The sequence below is a fragment of the Nanorana parkeri genome, unplaced genomic scaffold (assembly GCF_000935625.1).
Source record: "Nanorana parkeri isolate BGI_ZX_2015 unplaced genomic scaffold, ASM93562v1 scaffold101, whole genome shotgun sequence".
Taxonomy (NCBI): Eukaryota; Metazoa; Chordata; class Amphibia; order Anura; family Dicroglossidae; genus Nanorana; species Nanorana parkeri.
Genome location: NW_017306369.1, coordinates 1,466,249 through 1,488,621, shown reverse-complemented (window position 1 = coordinate 1,488,621; position 22,373 = coordinate 1,466,249). Strand labels below are relative to the sequence as shown.

The 22,373-nt window shown below is 41.0% G+C and overlaps 1 protein-coding gene across 2 annotated transcripts in view; it reads right to left on the bottom strand.

Moving 5' to 3' along the window:
• The window catches only part of LIN7A (lin-7 homolog A, crumbs cell polarity complex component), a 61,754-nt gene extending 47,214 nt beyond the window's left edge, over positions 1 to 14,540 (bottom strand). The window contains exon 1 of one of the 2 annotated variants that reach the window (XM_018552915.1): positions 14,408 to 14,540. In XM_018552915.1, coding sequence (XP_018408417.1) covers positions 14,408 to 14,444 — 37 coding nt within the window. In that variant the 5' untranslated portion in view covers positions 14,445 to 14,540. The remainder of the gene's footprint in view (positions 1 to 14,407) is intronic. The other variant, XM_018552916.1, reaches the window with a different exon arrangement.
• Positions 14,541 to 22,373: the final 7,833 nt, after the last annotated feature.

The following is a 22,373-nucleotide window of genomic DNA, read 5'->3' as shown; positions in this document are numbered from 1 at the left end:
CAACTCACAACTACACTCCTGTCTCTTCCGTTGCTAATGACAATGCCTGAATGGCTGGATCCCTGAGTAAACCTTGACTACTCACGGAGTTCAACCCTTTGCTGCTGTGTGGACTGGCTACATACAGCTAATCAATGCTTGTTTGCTCTTTGCCTGTGCCTTTCTTGCCTGCATCCACATGCAGAAATGCCTACTTTATATCCTATTTTCCCTGTTTTCCCTTTCTATAATAAGCAATGAAAATACAACCCTATCTTTTTAAATTGGATTAAAGCTTTGACATGCTTATCTAACATTGTAATAAGCATTATCTAAACCTTTATCATATTCTTTCAGTTGCTCTAGCAATGTCTGTTTATTAGTAGACAGAATAGCAGTCTTCTGTATTGTGCTGAGATAAAACATATAACAGATAATTGTAAGTTGGGTATCAGAAACACGATGGGGTTGTACTAGTAGAGCCGGCTTAATGTCTTCTGTGCAAATTACATAGCTATCCATGTATAAAGAAAACATATGTATGTATCTGACATTACGTAATCATTTTTACTCTCAAAATCAAGTAAAATAATAATGTCCTCTCCTCTCCAAGCACATTGTCTATTGTGATAAAACTTGAAAGCATTCTGGAGGAAAGAATATAAAAATAGATATATTTGACTTTTTTACTTAGCAATGCAGAATTTATTATTACAAAAGATATAAAAGTAAATAGAGAAAAGAATATATTAAAAAGTAAAAATAAAGAATAACATTAAAAAAAAACAAGACTAAATGATTAAAACCAGAGTGTGCCATTAAAATATACAAGTGAGATGATGTAACAGCTATTTTCTTAATTCAGTGGTCACTATTTTAGACAAATGTTCACAATTTAGAATCTGAAAGACAGTTTAGGCCTGCAGACCTGAAATTACATCTAGCTACCAACACGTTTCTGAAAGGTACAGTAGCATTGTTACTGTAATACAGTTAATCAAATTATCACCTCACAAACCATCAAAAGAATTCTATAGACCTTGTGACTGTAAAAGCAGCATGGAGGAATTGGATTTGACCTCAATAGGTAGTAGGAACGTTGGTGATTGCAGAACTAAAGGTCTGACTCTTTAGGGGGTGTGTTGGACCTCTGCAGAGAAACAATTTCTTCCACACAGAGAGCAAGGGTCCTTTTCTCTCGTATGCTGGAAAAAAAACACTATTTTGACACATAAAGCAGGAGTCCTGCTTTAGCTTTCTCCTAAAGATGGGTTTTTTCCTGCATTCTGAACCATTAGCTGATATCTATGTTTAAGATTCTCAGGGTCAATTTACACAAAATAAAGTGTGAACAGAAGCGAAGAGCTTGGGGGAAAAAAAATCTGAATTGAAGACTAAAAAAACTGAGGTGAGAGACCTCTTCAGCTGATAATTTGTGACAGCATTATTTAATGTCACTTAGAAAAGACAGTATATCTCATGTGGCAGAAAAAAACTACTCCTATTGCCTCTATATATGGAATGGCTCATTAAGCAATAAACCGAAGAATGTTGTCATAACAAATGACTAAAATAACAGTTCGTAGCAGACAACATGGTTGTGTATATCTAATAATTATGTTAAAACTAAACTTACTGCATACCACATAAGATAAGTATTTAATGACAAAGTAATTTAATCTAAATTTACATATAAACACACACAGACACCATACCATTCAATGACAGTGTAAGTGATAAATTAATGTAATCAGCGATGCTGAAACAAATTCAAATGATAAGGCATATTTGACATTAACTGAAAAAATGAGGGGGAAATCTTTTTATACCTTGTCTCCTCTATACACAGTCTTACAGCAAGTGAGATCTAAGAAATAAGGAGCAATGCTTAAAGAAAGATTTCTTGTGGCAGTTCGTACCACAAATTTGTAAAGGCCCACATTTTAGTTGCTATAGTAGCCAGGTGTTTGGAAGTACGGTGGATTATGACTGATTAAAGCCATTTGAAAACTGGGAGTATGAAGCCTTTTGAAAGACATTCATGAGAACAGTATAATGTTATGCAAGGTGAAAGACTAGACCTGGCTAGAGATGTGCTGTCGGTGAGGTGGTGCTCATTTTTACACTGGCATTACATTGAATGTACTTTAAAAAATACTATTTAAGTGCATGTAAAGACAAAACTGTTTTTTTTTAGTTTTGAATAAATCAGTGAATGGTTAACACTTCTGTGTCCTATTAGGGAGATTTCCCTTAACTTCCTTTCCCAGGGATACAGCCTGGAGTAAGAAGAGATCTCTCCAAAGCAAGGGGACTTTCACTCTTAGAAAACTGTCAAAAGAACCGGTTTGCCCATTGAATCCTCAGACAGGCCTGGAGCCAGGAAACGAAGGGGGAATGAGCGAAAGGCCTACATGACAAGGGTTGGGAAGGGGACAGGACAGGAAAGGGTTAAAGAAAGGTGGAACGTATAGTAAGGTAGGGGCACTTATCAGATTGGGCAAAAAAGGTTGGCTAGGAGGGGCTTTGGTGCGAGATCTGTGAGGAGGAGTCACACAAATCCAGTTGGAGATTGTCAGACGAGAGACGAGCATCCCTCCCTTTTCGTGTGGATTGTATTGACTAGTCACGGCAATTACTTGTCGGTTTGGATCATTGAAGGCATTTTTGGTTGCTGATAATTTTGACAAATGAATGGGGGGACCTATCTTCGGTGTGGGTGTCCTCCTTGTGGTGAAGTCCAATGGTTGCGACTGGGTAAAAGGGACCAATGTGGGTCTGCGGTCATTTAATACTGTCCCAGAGACAGTGTATGGTGGCTGGGGGCATCAGGTGCAAAATGTGGCTGCGGATGCAAATTTAAAGGGTCACAGTGCCTTCAAGAACCTGAAACCTGAGAATTTTTTTACGGTCTGGTTATTTGTTGATTTTTGTTTTTTATACAATTTAAGATCTATGGCTTTGACATCACTTTCTTTACCATGAACAATAGTCTTGAGGACCAGTAGAGAGAGAGTAAATCTTCCCAGCAAGGAAGATGTTGTACGTGCATGGACAAGTTATCACCTACCCTTGGAGTCTGTGTGCGTCCCAAACGTTCCACCCGGCTAAGACGGTGAGAGAGTAAAAGCATGAAGCAGGGGGGGGAGGGAACAAGAGAGAGGGAGAGAAGAAAAGTGGAGGCCCTCAACCCCAGTAGAGGCAGACCCAATCAAGAGATGACGGAGGTACCTTGTTTGAAAAGCAAAACAAAAAATTAGAGGATACCATTTGGGGCCTCAAAAGGGATCATAGAACTAATCTGAGTCTCAGTGGGAATCACCCGCTGGACTATATCGTCCTTGCTGGACATAGTGATTAAAATAAGTACATACCACTGCTCACAGAGGATTAGAAGTGGATTCAAAAGACTGTCGGTCAACGCCGTGAGGTAGCCGTTCCTCTCTCGATAGCGGGCCCCCAGCAGCTAATACAGCCCTCTCAGGCTGTACACTGACGCTGGGGGCTCGCGTGGGTGATAATAACGGCGCTTTCCTGGTGACGTCATTGCGTCGTCACCTGGTCCATACCAGGAAACGCCCCCTGTGCGAGTCGCCGGGGAGTGTGGTGAAGGAACTGGCGCTTTGGGAGATGGTAACATCAATAAACACATTGAGGGGTCGTTTCTAGTTGGTGGAGGCCAGCACCCTGTCTGCCAATAGTTAGGGCCGGGGTCCCCATGTGAAAGTACTCAAGTGAGAGATAAAGAAAAGGGAAAGAGTTGAGAAGAAGAAACTGGGGAGAGATAAGGTGGAGATCTCTGAGCATCAAGATGGAGAGGGAATGAGAGTAAGAAAAAGAAGAGACAAGGGAGCGTGGGATGCACACATAATAAATCTTAAAAAGATATAAAGCAATCCAGATTTGGGAGTCCAATAAGGGTCCCACCGAGAAGACTTTCACATATGAATTGCATTCGTAATGGCTCTTTGAACATGTATGAAGATATAGATCGAACATTTCATGATATACATTTAATATCTATCATCAAACTTTCATTATATTTATTTTGATCCATAAATTGTTCCATAAATTGTTCCAAATGATACATATTGGACCGAAATTGGTAGGTTGGCCAAGAAACCATAAATAGTAGACATTTGTACATTGCATATATTTTTTCATTGATGTGAAATGGAAACTGTGACAGAAATATATGAGGAAGAGATCACTGGAATACGACAAGGTGCGGGAAAGGAAGAAGGAAAACGGAAACATTTCCCACACTCTCTCTCAATGTCAGTGGGTCGCCGCGAAGTCCAATCAACGGATCCCACCGAGAAGAGAAGGTGGGAACCACTGTATGGAGTCCGCCACAGCCCACAGACCAAAAATCCCAAAAGGGAGTGAAAAGATTCTATGAAAAATATTTCTTTATAGAAAAAAAGTACACATAGATGTATCCATACGAATATGACCATCCACATCTACTGGCTTAACCCATAACAGTAAAATAGTACACATAGATGTATCCATACGAATATGACCATCCACATCTACTAGCTTAACCCATAACAGCGGTACAGTCCGAACAGTGGAGTCCATCCGATCTCCGATGGAGAACACTGTTCAAAGTGTACCCCAGCCCTATATACGCATGTATGTTTTGGTCTTCGCACCTAACCGGATAGACCGATGACAGCGGCCCAGTACAAGGAGTGCAATCCTCTAGCCTGAAGATGGAGAACACTTCTCGCAGTGGGCCACAGCCCATAAGTCAGCGGATCCGGTGGAGAGAAATCCCTGGTCTGTGCGAGAAAATATATACAAAATAGTGCCATCTGATGATGGTACAAAATAATGGAAAGGAGAGAAGAGAACATTGAGACGGCAGGGGCACACCATGCAGGGCCGAGAACAAAAGCCCAGTTTTTGGGAGCCTGGATCTACTTTTTTAGTATAGTAGTCAGCTAATTTAATACCTATTAACTAGGTGATTATTTTATATTAGTTTGTTATTTTGTTATTTATTACTTATATTTTTAATTGGTTATTTGTTGGTAGAGTGCCCACATCTAACACCTTATAAGGCCCTACATGTAGGAATTGTATCGGAAGTATATCATAAGAAAGGCCTAAAGCTTAAGTGTTCATTGAGTCCCGGTGATTGGGTGGCCCGTAGTCTGTATATCCACTGGGTTTCTCTTTGAAGGATGATCTTGTCCCAGTCACCACCACGTGTGTCCTCCCTTATGTGTTCTAGGCCATAGAAGAGTAGAGTGGTTGAATCAAAGTTATGATACAATCCCACATGTCTACTTATTGGAGTTGTCATTTTCCCATTTGATGATAAGTAGACATGGTCTTGTATCCGTTTGAAAAAAGGACATATTGTTTTGCCTACATAAAAAGTATTGCATCAGCAGGTCATCAGATAGATCACTCCCTTGGTTTGGCAATTTATGTGATCTTTGGGATACCAAGTTTGACCATTGGGAAGCTTAACCGATTTGCCCTGCTTGATATGTTTGCAAAAATTACACTGGCCACAACAATAAGTTCCATTTCGGGTTTGTTCGTTACTTTCGTTTTCCCGATAATGACTACACACTAGTTGATCCCGCAATGATTGTGGGCGTCGATAGATAATCTCTGGTCCGGTTTTAATATATTTGCTCACTATCGGATCCTGTGAGAGTAGGTGCCAGTGCTTTTCTAAGGTTCGCTTCACTTGGTCATATTGCTCTGAATACCTCGTGATGAATTTCACTGTTGGCATTTGTTGATCTCTAGTTCAATTTTTATCAAATGTATAGATTAAGCTATCACGTGTTTGAATTTTTGCCCGTTGGTAGGCCTTTTTCAAAACTCGTCTACTGTAGCCCCTCAGCAAAAGGCGATCTCTTAGTTTGGATGCCTCCTCCTCAAAGAGGCAGTCAACTGAGCAAATTCGTCTGAGGCGTAAATATTGACCATATGGAATACTTCTTTTTAGTGGAGTGGGGTGTGCACTGGTGGCGTGTAAAATGGTGTTTGATGGTGCACGTGGTGGAGGAAATATCATGAGCTCAATTTTTGAAAGGTTGAGTTTTAAGAAATGTTGTTACATCCAGACTGATATGTCATGTAGTAGATTAGTGACACGCAAGGACACTGAGGGGGAGAGTTGTGGAGTGGAAAGATACATTTGAGTGTCATCAGCATAGAGATGGTATTGGAAGCAATGTGAGGTTATTAGTTGACCAAGGGAGGAGGTGTAGATGGAGAAGAGGAGGGGTCCAAGGACTGAGCCTTGGGGGACCCCTACAGGAAGAGGAGGGGAGGAGTTATAATTGTAGGTGACACTGAAGGAGCGCGTAGATAAGTAGGATGAGAACCATGAGAGAGCAGAGTCTTGTAGGCCAAGCGAGAGGATTTTTTTGAGGAGCAGCGGGTGGTCAACAGTGTCAAAAGCAGCAGAGAGGTCTAATAGCAAGAGTAAGTAATAGTGGCCGTTGTTTTTAGCGGTTATTAGGTCATTGGTGAGTTTTAGGAGGGCGGTTTCAGTGGAGTGTTTGGGGCGAAAGCCGGACTGAAAGGGGTCCAAAAGGTTGTTATTAGCGAGGTGGCAACTCAGGCGGTTGTAGATGAGGCGTTCTAGGAGTTTAGAGGTGAATGGGAGTAAGGAGATAGGTCTACATATTACTACATGTTAATTTGTGGCTGTTGTTGTTTGGTCTGTAGCAGCCTGCAGAATAGTGGCTACAGATAAGAGATACAGCTCTCACTGTATTTAGATGGCTGAATCCATGAAAACTTATATGCCAACATTTATAAAGAACATATTTATGTCATTAAATAGCCTTCTATCTATTGTGTGAAGAAATACTTAAACTTCCAAGTATAATACAGTGCTAAATAATTCCACAAGGATACATACATGAATTGCTGTTTCATAAAAGTATGTCATGTCAATTACTTAGCATTAGGACAGTAAAAGAGGATTATACATGTGGTGACATTTCAGGATAAACGGTATATGTTAATTCTGAAGCACTACATACAGGATTCAATAAACAACTGCTTTGATGCGCAGCCAAACATAAAATGTGCCTTTTTGTAAAAATGAGAATTGGCAGACAACTGTTTATAAAATATTTAACTTGTTACTTTTTAATAACTGGTATTATTAAAATTAATTTATATAGCATCTATAGAGTATACACTGACCAAGAGAATATATTTTTTTAGGAAGGGGGATATATGTATTACTATTGTAGGCATGGTGCATCAATTACATTGTGGCCATTGCAATTATTAATTTATCAGGGGGTGGAACAGCTGGGTGGAATGTCACTGTACTTGTGGAGTTCATCCTTAAGTAATAATCACTGGTAGCCTTCCATGCACAAGAACACAGTGCACAGGCATTCAACCATCCTCCTAAACCCGGGTATGGCTACACCTCTGCACCACACCACTACCATACTTTCTCAGCTGCACTTCTGGTGGATACGGCCGGAAACGTGCACGCACCAGTGCCTCCGCAGCAGCTGCTTAGCTGATGGAGGCAACCGTGCAAGGGACGGGAGGGAGAGCAATGCGGGGACCCACTAGAAAATGAGGAACTGAAAAATTTAAAAAAACAAAGTTCTGCATAAATGCAGTCTCCCATTGATAGAAATAAAAACAAAAACTAAAGGTTTAATATCACTTTAAATAGAAGTAATGCTTTTTAAAGTAGCACATAATGTGCTAGTATCCACAGCATATTAGCACATTATGGTAGACTTATTGGCCAGAGCGATCCCATTCAGCATCCCCTTGATTGGCCGGGCCCCAATGACATAATTTCTGTGCATGCGAATGGGAGTTACTTCACCTCAGCATGCCAGGTCTGTGCACTGAGCTGTGCATACGCAACTCAGTATACAGATAAAAGAAAATGGTGAATGGCATCAAGAAGGTGTCATAGAAATCCTGTCTGCATTTTTTTTCTTACCTTGCTTCCACTTTAATTCTGCCAAGGTGCAGAACCTCAGTACATTCAAATACCATGTTAAGTACTTTTCCATAAATTACTGATGACCTAGTAATAACAGCATCAATGATTTTATGAATGGAAGTGTACTATGATGTATAGGAAAAAGACCCAGGGCAAATTAATAGAGATGTAACACATATGTCTCATGCTTCGATTACTTTCCAATGATGTGATAGTTGCCTACTGGCTTCACTCGCATTGATTTTGCTTCACATCAAAATGCTAAGAGACAGTAAAGCAGTGTTAGAAAAAAGTTCAGCTTTGCGATGCAAAGTGTTTCTGTACCATTAATAATTGATATTATAAAAGTATAAGAATGTGCAGTAGATTGGGCTGAAGGAACAAAGCTTGGAAGAAGATGTTACATAAACATGGAATGACAGAATATTTTTTCCAACAGAAAGTATACCAGTAATGACCCTCTATCGTCCAATCTGCAGCCACAGAGAATGTTTAAACTGTACAATAACAGGATCCTGTTTAAATATATTTAGCGTTTAAAGGACCTATGTTACTTGATCTATGGATGCATCACTATCTGTTCATTTTGGGACATAGTTTAGTCAGATGAGTTACAAAAACCAGCAATAAAAAGAAAGATGAAACTAGATGAAACTGCTGTGAATGATTACACTTTTTCTCTCCTTTCTCTAGTTTTCATAAATTATCTCAACTGCTGTTTTAGCAAAATAATGTATTTTGGCACCTGTTAAACAACCCCACACATGGATGCAACACGTAATAAAAATGCACATCGATGCAACGAATGTCAACACAGGTCAACTCAAGTGCATTTAGTTTAAATCCAGAATCAATGCTGCAATTTTTGACTTTTCCTTCTGAAATCTCTATTTGTCTGGCTACCTGAGGCCTCATTACATTTGTTAAAGTATAGGTATGGGCGTGGTATTCAAAAGATATCCTACAGCTCGTAATAGAAAGAAAAGTCTATAATGAAGAGTACAAGAGTATAATGAGAGCTCTCTGGTTAGAGAGCTTTCATCTACAAAAGGGCCTCAAGGAAAAACATAAGATGGGATCCAGGGTGTACAGAAGACTTTCAATCAATTTTGCGGCGATCCTGTTTCTTGGGCTTCGGTACTGAGCTGGAATAACCATGCAGGTTTGGAACGTCATAAATACTGATCTGCATATTTGTCTAGAGCCTTGGTTCTCAACTGGTGGGTCGTGACCCAAATGTGGGTCGCGACCCTGTGTTCAGTGGGTCGCGGGCATGCCTTCCACTTTTCCAGGCGAGAGGCTCCTCAACCTTCTCCTAGAGCAGCACTTTCAGTTCTCTTGCCACACGGCCATTCAAAATATGCTGCCCGGCACAAAGTGTCAGCTTGAGGTGGGGTGGGCTGGGGTATGGGCACGAGGGAGCTCCATCCATACGTGCATTGCTTACAGCTCCCTCATGTGTCCTGTAGAGGTGCCTTGACTGGAGTGACATCACATTCTGGCTCCCGGCACCTCTACAGGGTGCACAAGGGAGGTGTACAAGCAATGCACATATGGATGGAGCTCTGTCACAGCACAGCAGCCCACACTGGACTCTTGGCTGAGGATCCTCTCCAGTTCTCGGAAGGTATGGAGACTGGGTGGATCTTAATTTATTTATTTTTACATTGTCTGTGTGTGAGATTGTGTCTGTGGTTGTGCAGGTATGTCAGTGTTTTTGAGGGCCCATTCACACTAGTACCGTGCGATTAACACACGGTACCATGCAATTTCACCTACCGTGCATTCTGGTGTGGGAGGTGTGTTGCGTTGCCATTCATTTGACACACGCCCGCATCGTAACGCACGGTACCCAATGCCGTGCATTCCATTGGGTCGCGACTTAACGGCCAAGGACAAATGTGGGTCCTGAGATTACACAGGTTGAGAACCACTGGTCTAGAGTCAATGAAAGTTCTAAAGCCATCGGATCACTCAGCAAGACATTTGGAGAACAAGCATTTTCAGAAGTCAGCTATGCCTCACCCCATACTTCCTCACTAAAGGTTTCCTAAAAAAACATTCACTAACTTTTTATAGTTTAGATTGAAATTGATTATTACCATTAAAGGTGACTTGTAAAGCAAGATCACAAAGTTGACAAGTTATCTGCACTAGACAACTACAGGTCTGTCAAGCTTTTCAGCTGAAATCTATGACAACTGCAAAGAGTGTTCCATCAGCTGTACAGCTGATACATGGGGGGTGATTTACTAACCTAAGCACACGCACACACCAGGTGCGTGTGATTTTTACACAGCAAAGCGTATTTATCAACCAAAAAGTCTCTATAAGCATGTTTCCACTAATGCCATATATGGAAAAATCATGCACATGATGCATATATAATGCTGCTTCACAGTTTAGACAAAAATGGTTAGCTCATGCATTTACATTCCTGCATTCATCAACGCAAGCAACACAATGTAGAGCTAATTTACACAACATCACCTTGTAATTCAGGGCAGGGCTTTGCACAACACACCTGCTGGGTGTGTACACACTACAAAGGTGTTTAGATTCCACCCATAGATCATGCTGGGAGGGAACACACTACAGAGGTGTATACATGTTCGTGGTGTGTTTATAAGGTTAGTAAATCAACCCCATGGAGTCAGAGAACCCAACATAGCTTGTGCAGCACCCTGGGAAATACACTATATTGCCAAAAGTATTGGGACACCCCTCCAAATCATTGGATTCAGGTGTTCCGTGAAATGTATTGCTACTAATTATTCCAGTCAACTGTTAGTGGTATTATATGGGAGCAACTGGGAACAACATCAATTCGGCCACGAAGTGGTAGGCCACGTAAAATGACAGAGCGGGGTCAGCGCATGCTGAAGAGCGCAGTGCGCAGAAGTTGTCAACTGTCTGCAGAGTCAATGGTTACAGGCCTCTAAACTTCATGTGGCCTTCAGATTGGCACAACAACAGTGCTTAGAGAGCTTCATTGAATGGGTTTCCATGGCCGAGCAGCTGCATCCAAGCCTTACATCACCAAGTACAATGCAAAGTGTCATTGTGCCAAGAGTAAAGTTTGGTGGAGGGGGGATTATGGTGTGGGCTTGGCCCTTTAGTTCCAGTGAAGGGAACTCTTAAGGCATCAGCATACCAAGACATTTTGGTCAATTTCATGCTCCAAACTTTGTGGGAACAGTTTGGGGATGGCCCCTTCCTGTTCCAACTGTACTGCGCATCGTTGCACAAAGCAAGGTCCATAAAGACATGGATGAGTGAATTTGGGATGAAGGAACTTGACTGGCCTGCACAGAGTCCTGACCTCAACCCGACAGAACACCTTTGGCATGAATTAGAGTGGAGACTACAAGCCCGGCCTTCTCGTCCAACATCAGTACTTGACCTCTCAAATTCGCTTCTGGAAGAATGGTCAAACATTCCCATAGACACACTCCTAAACCTTGTGGACGGCCTTCCCAGAAGAGCTGAAGCTGTTATAGTGGCAAAGGGTGGGCCAACTCAATATTGAACACTACAGTCTAAGACTGGGATGCCATTAGCCCTCGTTCACACCTGAACGTTTTGTAGCGCGTTCTACGCTCGACGAACGCTCTACAAAACGCTCAAAAATATAAATCCCATTGTATTCAATGGTCTCGTTCCCACCTTGGCGTATTTCCGCCCGTCCCTAACGCGCTACAAAACAGCCCACGCCTGAAAAGGTGCATGTACTACTTTGGGCCGTTTTTGTTGCGCGTTTCCATTGGGATACAGCCAAGTAGCCTTCGGAAACGCACGACGGTCGCGCGACTTTTATACAGCGAATCACGGTAAAAAAAACGCGCAACGGTCGCACGACAGACGCGCATATGCAATACGCCTAGGTGTGAACAAGACCTTAAAGTTCATGTGCGTGTAAAGGCAGGTGTCCCAATACTTTTGGCAATATAGTGTATGTTCCCTGTGTTGTCTAATCAGTGGACTGCTGTATATCCAACATTTTTGTTTGACTGATTATTTTTACATTTTCTTACAGTATTGAATGAATAAAGTAAAGGTTCATCAGATGTGCTTATAGTGTATTTAAACTTTTGCAGTAAGCTTTGAGAAACCCCCTTAATATGTTTATATGTTCTTATTCACACAGCAAACCTAAAAATAATAAAAAAATGTATTTCTTAACTTTCTAGTTAACTTTCTAGTTGTTTCTTTGGAGCAAGTTTATACACTCAATAGACAGATTTTATTGATTAGAATAGACAATGGCAATGTGCAATTAGGGGACAGGACAAACTCAAGGACAGTTTTTTTTTTTTTTGTTTTTTTTTTTTTAGTACATTACCTTGCAATGTACCCCCCGAACCTTGAGAACTTTAAAGATGAACTTTTGGAAAAATGATTCTTAACCCTTGCAGTGGAGCTACTACGCAGTGCTCAAAGTTATACTTACCCAATTCCCTACAGCCTGTCTCTTTCTCTGCTGCAGAGATGGTATGTCCTCTGCGTCCTCATGTCCTATACACTGTATATCGGATCTGATGACTCAAGGATCCTTAGACTGCTGGAGCGGAGGGAGAGAGAAGCTGGAAGGACATATTTAAGAGCCAGCCAACTGTGAGGATTGGGTGACTATCACCGTTTTTATTTTAGTCCCTAGGCGAAAACAATCACTTAACCCTTGCAGTGCGGAGGTAGCCCCACTGCAGGGTTAGGAATCATTTCCCCCAGAGTTCTTATCCTTTGGTAGGACAGACACTGTGCACACATATTTTACAACTGATATTGAATTGTGATGATGATCTGCCAGCACAATACATACAGGGTTAAGTATAGTAACCATAACTGCCCAGTCGCCAGCTTAACATTACATATAAAGGGGAAGGGAATTAACTAAGAAATTTTCACAAGTAAAAAGGTAAGAAGCACTTTTTTTAAAGTTATGTATGTGAATGGGAAAATATAAGAAACATAACATAGGTGTTATCTTGTGTACTTCAATTTTTGGCTGCACAAGTGGAAATATAATCTGAACAAAAGAACAACTCCGGGTATTTTTAAGGTACTGCAAGGGTTAAGTACAACTTTAGGGGCCGGAATAAAGAATATACTCTCACCTGATCCTCAGTCCTGTGGCAGTGAGTGATCACCTCTTTCCTCCTCTACTCCGGCTGCGCAATGTTCCTCAGGGTCCTCACTTCCAATGCAAGTCAAATGGACAAGTCAGGAGTGAACTTAGGATCAGGTGAGTTTATCTTTTTTATTTTAGCCCCCTAGACCAAAATGGGCACTTAACCTCTGCAGGGCAGGGGTAGCCTCACTGCAAGAGTTAATTTTTTTTAATGCCCAGCGTTCTTTTTTAATAATACGGATTTAAAAAAAAAAGAATTTCACTTGGATTACTTCATTGTTACCTATACAATGTAAAGCGGAAATATAGTACATTTATATACCAGCCCCACACATTTACTAAACCCAGAGATAATCATCACCCAATCCATCTGATTCCAATAGAATCAGAAAACGATTCAATGCCTATGGAAACTGTGTGTTTTGTGCACACAACCCCAGGATGACCGAAAAACTGATAACCCAACTTTAATTTTCCCAGCTGGTCACTTTTCTTTTCCAAGACCAGGGTCAAAGGTGTCATGAGCATGCAGGTTCAGTCAAAACAAGCATCCCTGTTTATTTCAAGATCATTTTAAACAATGACCATTCCCCGGTTGGATGCCTCAAATGACATCTCAAGTCAGTGAGCTCCAGGGGGAGCTTGTACACTTCACTGTGACTTTGAGCTTTCCGTTCCTAACTTGCTTACACAAATTTTAATTGTTTCCAGCTCCAGTTGCAACATCTGATAAACAGAGCTGCCCTCCCTCCCCTTCCGATTCAGACTGGTTTTATGTGCCTGTCCTTGCTCCTGGTAGCACATTATCGTGAGCAGGTGCTGAGCCTTCTCCTTCTGCTGCCCCCTTTCAGCACCATGGATGCCTAGCCAACTCTGTCATAATGTCCACCAGTGTGACACATCCAGAAAACTTCGCAATGGACATAGAAGACACATGTAGAGCAGTATCCATCTATACTCTCTCATATAATTCTACTCAATGACCAGGTTATAAGACAAGAGAATGAAGCCTACAAGAGATAGATGTGACAGCAACGTGCTCCCAGGTAATCATTTCACTGCTTGGCTTTGTCTGCTTGTAAGAAAGCTTCCCCAATGTCATGTATTCCCTTTTTCCCGGCCAGCATAGGTTCCCTGTGACTGTTCCAGCAATACACACACACTCAGATGTTCAGGAGCTGTGGAAGCAGATTGTTTCACACTACACTCTGCCTTAATCCATTGTATAACAAGGAGAGCATTCCCAGTGAAGCTTGCCATCATGCACAGCAATGTCAAACACAGGCACACAGCAGCATCAGTATCAACAACAGCAGCAGGTACTGATCTAGTCCTACCTCTGTCCAATGTGAGGGGCTGGACCACTGTCGCCATGTCTGTGGTCGGATGCAGAGTGACGCTCAGAGCCGGAGCAGCAGAACTGGAGGAGAGAGAGGGGGGAGGGGGAGAGACATGGAAAGAGAGAGAGAAATAGAGAGAGAGAGAGCTCTCAGAGACAGCAGCTCGCAGGAGCTGTTATTAACTTTCTCTTCTCAATGAGACAATCTCTCATCATTGCAAATCTTCCATGGAGAAGAAATGAAGAGATTGCATGTAACAAGCGCTTGCATTACAAAAGAGCGCTGCTGGCATGCCGGAGAGGCTAAATGGTCACCATGAGATGCGGAGCTTGCACTTCACAAATTCCTCTTTTTTATTTTTTTTTACAGGAAATTATTTTTTATATCCAGTAATGTTACCCTGGTAACAGCAATGCTGAAGGATGTTTTTTTTTTAACTGTACATTCACCTATCTACCTCCTCCTTCTGCTGCGACAATACTTTATTAGCGCTTTTATGATACCTGCTCACATTTCATGCAGTTAGAGAAAGGCATGGTGGCAACTTTATACCTGCTTGCATATGTTGACATTGTACTGCCTTATACTGTGCCAAGTGAAAGCTCCTCCTTTGAAAGTTTTATTTTATGTGACCCAATTGTGTCAGATGACGCAAACGGTGGAGTCACTTACATTGTTTTATTGACATTGTTAAGGCTGTCACATTAGCTGCTATGCAAATGGGGGACGTGCATGCAGCTGCGCTGGAGCTCATTGGAATATGCACAGCATAAGAGTGCAGGCATGCAGCAGGCATGCAGATTGTAATATGGCATGCAAGCCATTGTTTCAATTAATGCAAAATAATAATGCTTATAAATAGTGACAGGTACGGTCACTTTAAGACTAAATGAAGTCATACAAGCTTAGCAATTCTCTCATTTAGCCCCGCAGGCTGAATATGAGATATCCATTGTTTCCCCCATCCATGTTCAACAGCATGGATGAAGAAATCCCTGCTGCCAGTTATTATATGCTACGCCTGCATCTGATTGGATGTAGGCACTGTCCAGCCAAGAATTTTTGGATAAGTTACTCTCACAAAGGTTAATTTGACAAATGTACTTTATTCAGGCAAGGAGGAGCTGGCAGGTCCATCCATGGCTTAATTTTCGAGCAGTGTATGACCAGCTTAAGCAGATCTGTACCCAATGAGTAAAGTCTTATTTAAACTATAAAGAAGAACTCTGGGCGGAAGCAATCTTAACCTTTACAGTGGGGCTACCCCCACACTACAAGGGTAAGTACTCGTTTTTATCTAGGGTCACAAATAACAAAGATATACTCACCCGACTGTGACAGGTGCGTGCAGCCTCTCTCTGCTCCGGTGTTTGAATGTCCCTCAGTGTCCTCAAGTCCCATGCGTTGTATTTACACCACTGGAGTGAAGGGGGAGAGAAGCTGCAGGGATCAGTTCAGCAGCCAGCCGTGTCTGAGGGACAGGTGAGTATATCTTTGTTATCTGTAAAACAAGCACTGTAAGGGTTAACATTTCTTCTATCAGGAGTTCTTCTTTAACATGTTAGTATCATTTTAAAGGTTGTCTTTCATCCTTTTAAATCTGCAGCTTTCCCTAAAAGAATACCTGGTGAACCTGTTTTGAAGATCCTTGTTCAGGCACTTCCTGTTATAGGGTGACAACTGACACCCTGTCACGTGCACCCCTGTTGGAGACTATGAGTGGCCATGGTGACATACATTGGGCAGGCATGGTCCAACTTTATCCCTATCAGGAAATCGATCTAGCCAACACTGGAGTGAGTGCATGGAGCCAGGAAGTGGCTAAAAAAGTTGGAGGAGTTCAGCAGAAATTAAATGCAAAAGGCTGACAAAAAGGTGAAAAAAAGTATTTTATGAAATAAATGACAATATATGATATTTACGCAATGCTTTTTCAAACTGAATGTGATCCAGTTATGGTTTAGATCTTTTTTTTAAATGCCCTAATGGAGAGATCGCTTTACTGAATCCTGCCAGCTATGTGAAACAACATTTCAATTTCTAATTTTTACAAAATTGCACCTTGGAAGGACATCTAGGTATGTCCATAAACATCATAAAAATAAGAAACATTCAGATCCCTTGCAATTACAAATTGGTCAAATAGGTGGTCACTTCTAAGATGATGTAACAACATTTTGGGCATCTCTGTGCCACAATGTAGCAAGAGATAGCTCACCCACAGCTCATTCGTTATATCTGCCTACAGCAAAGTATACAGCAGCTGGACCTTTCTCAAGTCCATAGTCATTTATAAAAGCACTAAATGTACTAGTACTCCAACTTCAGACTAGATGCACATTAATGCATTACATTAAAGCATGGTAACACATGTTTTACCACACATTACCGCAATGCATCTTAAAGTGACAGTAAACTCAGGAGTTAAACCTTAAAAATGCATTCAAGTAACTTAACTATGAACAAAAATGTATGTTATTTGTGTATCACTCAGCTGTTGATCCTCAACACATCTTTGAATTGGTGCTGACACTATCCTTCCTTCTGGAGGGTGGCTACTTTTATACCCCATGGTCCCTGCATGTGTTGTAGGGTAGCCACCGCTTCAAGCTCTCTCCCGTGATGGAATACAATCTCAACAGAAATTATCAAACTAAATGTGAGATTGTAGTCCATCATGGGAGCAAGCTTGAAGCAGTGGCTACTTTGCAACACACACAGGGACCATGGGGAACAAAAATATCCACCCTCCAGAAGGAAGGACAGTGTCAGCACCAATTCAGAGATGATTTGAGGATCTACCGCCGAGTGATACACAAATAAGGCACACTTTTATTAATAGTTAGCATACTCAAATGCATTTTTGGGTTTAACTCCGGAGTTTAGTTTCACGTTAATGTGCCCACTACTTTACAGTACCATTTATTTTGAGTGGCACTGAACACACTGTTACCATAGCAGGCAATGCATCCACACTGCAAAACAACCCAACACATATGCTATGGTTGCAATTTGTTGGCTGTTACCGTACATTGGCAGGTCATTCATCATGAATGGGTTTACTTAACTTACTGCACATTAACACACGTCAATTCGTATCAATGGCTCAGAGAAATGTGAATGGGCCCTCAATATAAAGGCCATCTTTACTTAGGTAAATAAAGGTTTGTATAGCATAAAACACTTAAGCACATGGGCAGTGATTGTAACGGAGGATACAATAAAGATGGCTGTTAATTCAAAGCTTGCTCTCGTTATTTTTATATGCCATCAAGCACCAATTATCTCCTGTTCTATTGAAGAAAATGTTTTACAGTGTATGTATAGCAATGTACCATCAACCAAGCCAGAGAAAAGAAGGTGGGTCAAAAGGTGAGTCATGAGGGGTGATTTACTAACCTAAACACACACACGCACCAGCAAAACGTATTTATCAACCAAAAAGTCTCTAAAAGCATATTTCCACTAATGCCATATATGGAAAAATCATGCACATGATGCATATATAATGCTGCTTCACAGTTTAGACAAAAATGGTTAGCTCATGCATTTACATTCCTTGCATTCATCAACGCAAGCAACACAACATAGAGCTAATTTACCCAACATCACCTTGTAATTCATGCAGGGCTTTGCACAACACACCTGCTGGGTGTGTACACATTACAAAGGTGTTTAGATTCCACCCATAGATCATGCTGGGAGGGAACACACTGCAGAGGTGTATACACGTTCGTGGTGTGTTTATAAGGTTAGTAAATCAACCCCATGGGGTCATGTTAGCTCTAACGAGGCTAAATACATTTATTATCTCTATCTATTACTCTAAATGTGCATTTTAAAGAGATCCCGTCAACAAACTTTCGTATAAAAGCACAGAAAAAAAAATCAAGTATTTAAAATATTTATTTGCAGTATTTACCTTTCCATAATTTTGTAATTCACTTACAATGTGCTCATGAACTTGCTAAAAAGTTTGACGACTCAAGGAGAGTCAAATACCTGACACAGGGCCTCTTCCAACCCCACCCCACTCCTTGCAAGTCATAGGGTGTGTCAATTTACTGTGTGTGCTGGCCCAACATATCTGCTTCTCACCTCAAATGACTAAACAGTGGGCTGTCAAGGTATCAAAACAACTGGGTGGAGCCAGCCGTGATGTGATACCCCTTGCCAAGGTGCTTTTTCAGGGGCATGTGGCCTGATATGGTGCAGGGAAGAGGGGGCACTCGCTTCATCACCCCCTTTTCTGCTCTTCCTGGCCAGTGCCTGGATTAAGGGTCTGGCTGGGAATTTTAGGGGGGAGCCTCCTTTTTTTCCACTTTTGGGTGGTAGTGTTCCCCCTTAAAATTCCTACTAGACCTAAAGGGTCTGGTATGACTTTTGGGCGGAACCCAACCCATTTGTTTATATTTTTAACCCTCCTAACTATCCTACCAGGCCTAAAGGGTTTGGGAGGGGTACCCCGTGCTGGGTTTTTTTCTGTTTACATGTCATTTTTAAAATTTTGTCTGGTACCTCTGAGGTAGCGAACAGAATGACCGAGCCGAGCCGAAAGTGAACTGCCGATCGCTCGTCTCAGCCGATCCATATGTTGGATCGGCTGAGGTGAACATGTTCTTCAGTTCATCCGAACGCACTGAGGCTGTTTGGCTGAACCGAAGGGAGCCAAAGTCAGCTGTACATGGCTGAAAAGAATAGCCGAACAGGGTTTGGCTCCCTCACTTTGGCTCGGTTATTCACTCGGCTGCCTTCAGCAGCTTAGTGAATATCCCCCATAATTGTATAGGAAGATTGTGGTTGAAGTGAATGGTATGCCGTGGTCTCTTTAAGTATAAAGTCACATTGTTTTAATCCCTCGTCAACCCTTACTACATTTCTCAGGTTTAATGTGGTTGGGCTATTCACGCAGTATATAGCCATAGATAGGGTTAGCAGAGTCTTGTTAACACTATCATCTAAGGTCAGAGCCACCCAGTTTTTCTGTGTGCATTTGACAAATGTGAGTGTCTTTAACCTCCCCAGTTGAATCCACTTATCAGGAGCGTGCAGGTACAAAACTTTGATGCACAGTTGCATGGTGATATGTCTTAGTGTTTTATCAGCTTACTGCCAATGCAGTGTTCACAGCTCTCCCAATGGTACCATAACAACATGTAAGCTATCACCGGTCTTAAGATACCCCTCTGCACAAGCATAGGAATTAGGCACTTTCATCATAAGTGTGCTTGTATCTTCTACTCCTATAGAAAGAGGATGCTGAAACCAGTGAGCGGAGAACATCCAATATAAAGGCACCACGTATGTAAGTGCATTTTTGGAACATTTGAGGAAAAAGCTGAGTTATTCGATATTACACATTGTCAAAGAAGGATTTAACAATATGGTATACATTATATTTTAAAAGTTTACCCATTAGAGTTTATTCTGGGTGCAATAGTTCCCTATTTATGGACACCGCAACATTTTAGCTTTTGGAAGTATATATCAGAACCACATTATGTATTTTTAAAATGTTCACAGATATATTACATGGTTGATCTACCCAAATGTAGAGAGGCCACCACTTAAAATTGGTGGAGAAGAAATTTCAGCACAAGGGGTGAAGGGCTTTCTTCTCAGTTAGATCAGTTAGGGTCTAGAACTTGCTGCCACATGCTTTGATTTCGGCTGAGAGTGTGGAATCATTCAAAAGGCGATTTGACGATTTCATTAATGTACAGGGGTACCGTAATGTACAGGGGTACAAGTACTCTTAAGATTAAGATCACACAGGGACCGATACTGTACATACTACACATCAATAGGACCATACACACACACAAAATAGGTTGCACTTGATGATACTAGGTAACTATGATATTTCAGCGAAAGATAGAATCTGGTGATAAGTTGTAGGCTGACTACCTTTGTCTGCTCCAACTGCTGCATTCTCCATAACATAAAAGACATAAAAAATACGAATAGGGGAGTGGGAAATGTTTCACCAACAGAGATCTCGAGATTAATGGGAAACCGTGAGAGCAGTTACCAAAATCTGAAAATATCAAGTTTGGTCAGACGGATACTTCAATTTCCCTCACCTACTTTAAAATAACTTAGCTTCCCACAACAGTAAAAGTCTGAAGCACAAGTTTTTCGCCGCCTCACAATGCAAGGTCTGTTACTTGCAAGCAGATCTCGCAACAATGAGTGCAACAATTGGGCTGCTTTTTCCAAATCCTTTATTAGCTTTTGAAAATGAAACCCATTTTCAAAAGCACACCCTGTGTCACCTTCCATTTAGGGCAGATATAATGATGAAATGACAAATGTCTCAACAAGAAAACAATTTTAGACTATGGATGGCTGCTGTTGTATGATTCACCCTCCGATAAGCCAGCACCAGTTGCCACTGCCAGCTCTGTCCCCTTCTTTCTCTAAAGAAAGTATTTGTAAGAAAAGCACTCTGTAATATTCCGCCAAGAACCTGCCCTATGGGCAATTGGTATATGGCTGCACCATGATGTCTAGGGGCTTCTTTAGACTGATTATGCCTGTATTCAAAGCTGCAAACTGTAAAGCCCCTACACTGCTTTTCCTACTCCATGTGAGGCTGCTTGTTTAGCTGTGTCACTGGCCTTGTGTCTACAATTACTACTTACCCCTGGAGGAAGACATACAGCTCTTTATATCTGACGATCATTATTCTTTCTGCTGTATTTTTTTTCAAATTGTGTATACAGTGCCCTGTTTTCCACTTGGTTGTAGACATGTATATGTCAGCTATTGGCACACTGGGTAGCATTATCTCTGTTATTACTGGAAACAATTGAAGCTCAGAGTTAAGTCACACCATTTTGGCTTTATTACATGATACACTCTAATATTAAACTATATAAAAATCAAATCATATACACATCTCAATTACATGCATTTGTATTTACTACTTCTCACATTATTATTTATACATTTCAATTGAATAGTTCAACCACCTATACAGTACCTTACTGTGTATGTACTGTACTGGGTGTGGGCTGTACTAGTACATTACATTCAGTATGCATTCAACTCATGACATGTTCCATAATATTTTAGGCATATACACAATTATTAGTATTATTAATATTATTATTGTCTTCATTATTGTTATCACCTTTATAGTGAAGGTAATTTACTAAAGTAAAGCAAAGTGCCCCTCTGTTTCCTTCACACATTCAATCATGTAATAAAGAGGCTCCTATTTTTTATGTTAGCCTGCATTTAAACCAATTTATTCAGCTGCACTTCACAGAGAAAATAGCACAATGTCATCAATTTTCTCATACATTGCACTATAATGTTTCCTCCAAAGTTACAAACCATTATTATAACAAACTCTTATATGGACTATTAGTTTTTCTGACAAGCCATGCTTCGTATAGAGAAAGATACAGTAGATATACATAGCCAGCTTTTCTTGCGTTATTACTGAATTTTGTACTGTGTTTGAAGTTTAAATTTAATGTGACCCTAAACTCAGGAGTTAAATCTTAAAAATGCATTCAAATACCTTAGTTATTGTCAAAAATTTAGCTTACTTGTGTTTCACTCGGCTGTAGATCCTCAAACAATTTCTAAATGTGTACTGACACTGTCCTTCCTTCTGGCGGACTACAAGCTCACATTGAGGGGGTTTTTCACTTAGCTGTCAAAGGCAGCCGAGTGAATAACCAAGCCAAAGTGAACAGAGCTGAACAGCGTTCGGCAATTCACTCCGGCTCAGTACGGCTGATACGGCTCAGAGCGGCATTCGGCTCGGCTATTTTGATCGGTACCTCCGAGGTAGCGAGTAGAATAGAAAAAAAACGTTAAATGAATGACAAATCAATGTTGAAAAAAAATGTAAAAAGTAGAATAGAAAAAAAACGTTAAATGAATGACAAATCAATGTTGAAAAAAAATGTAAAAAAATTGCAAACTTAAATATATATATATATATATA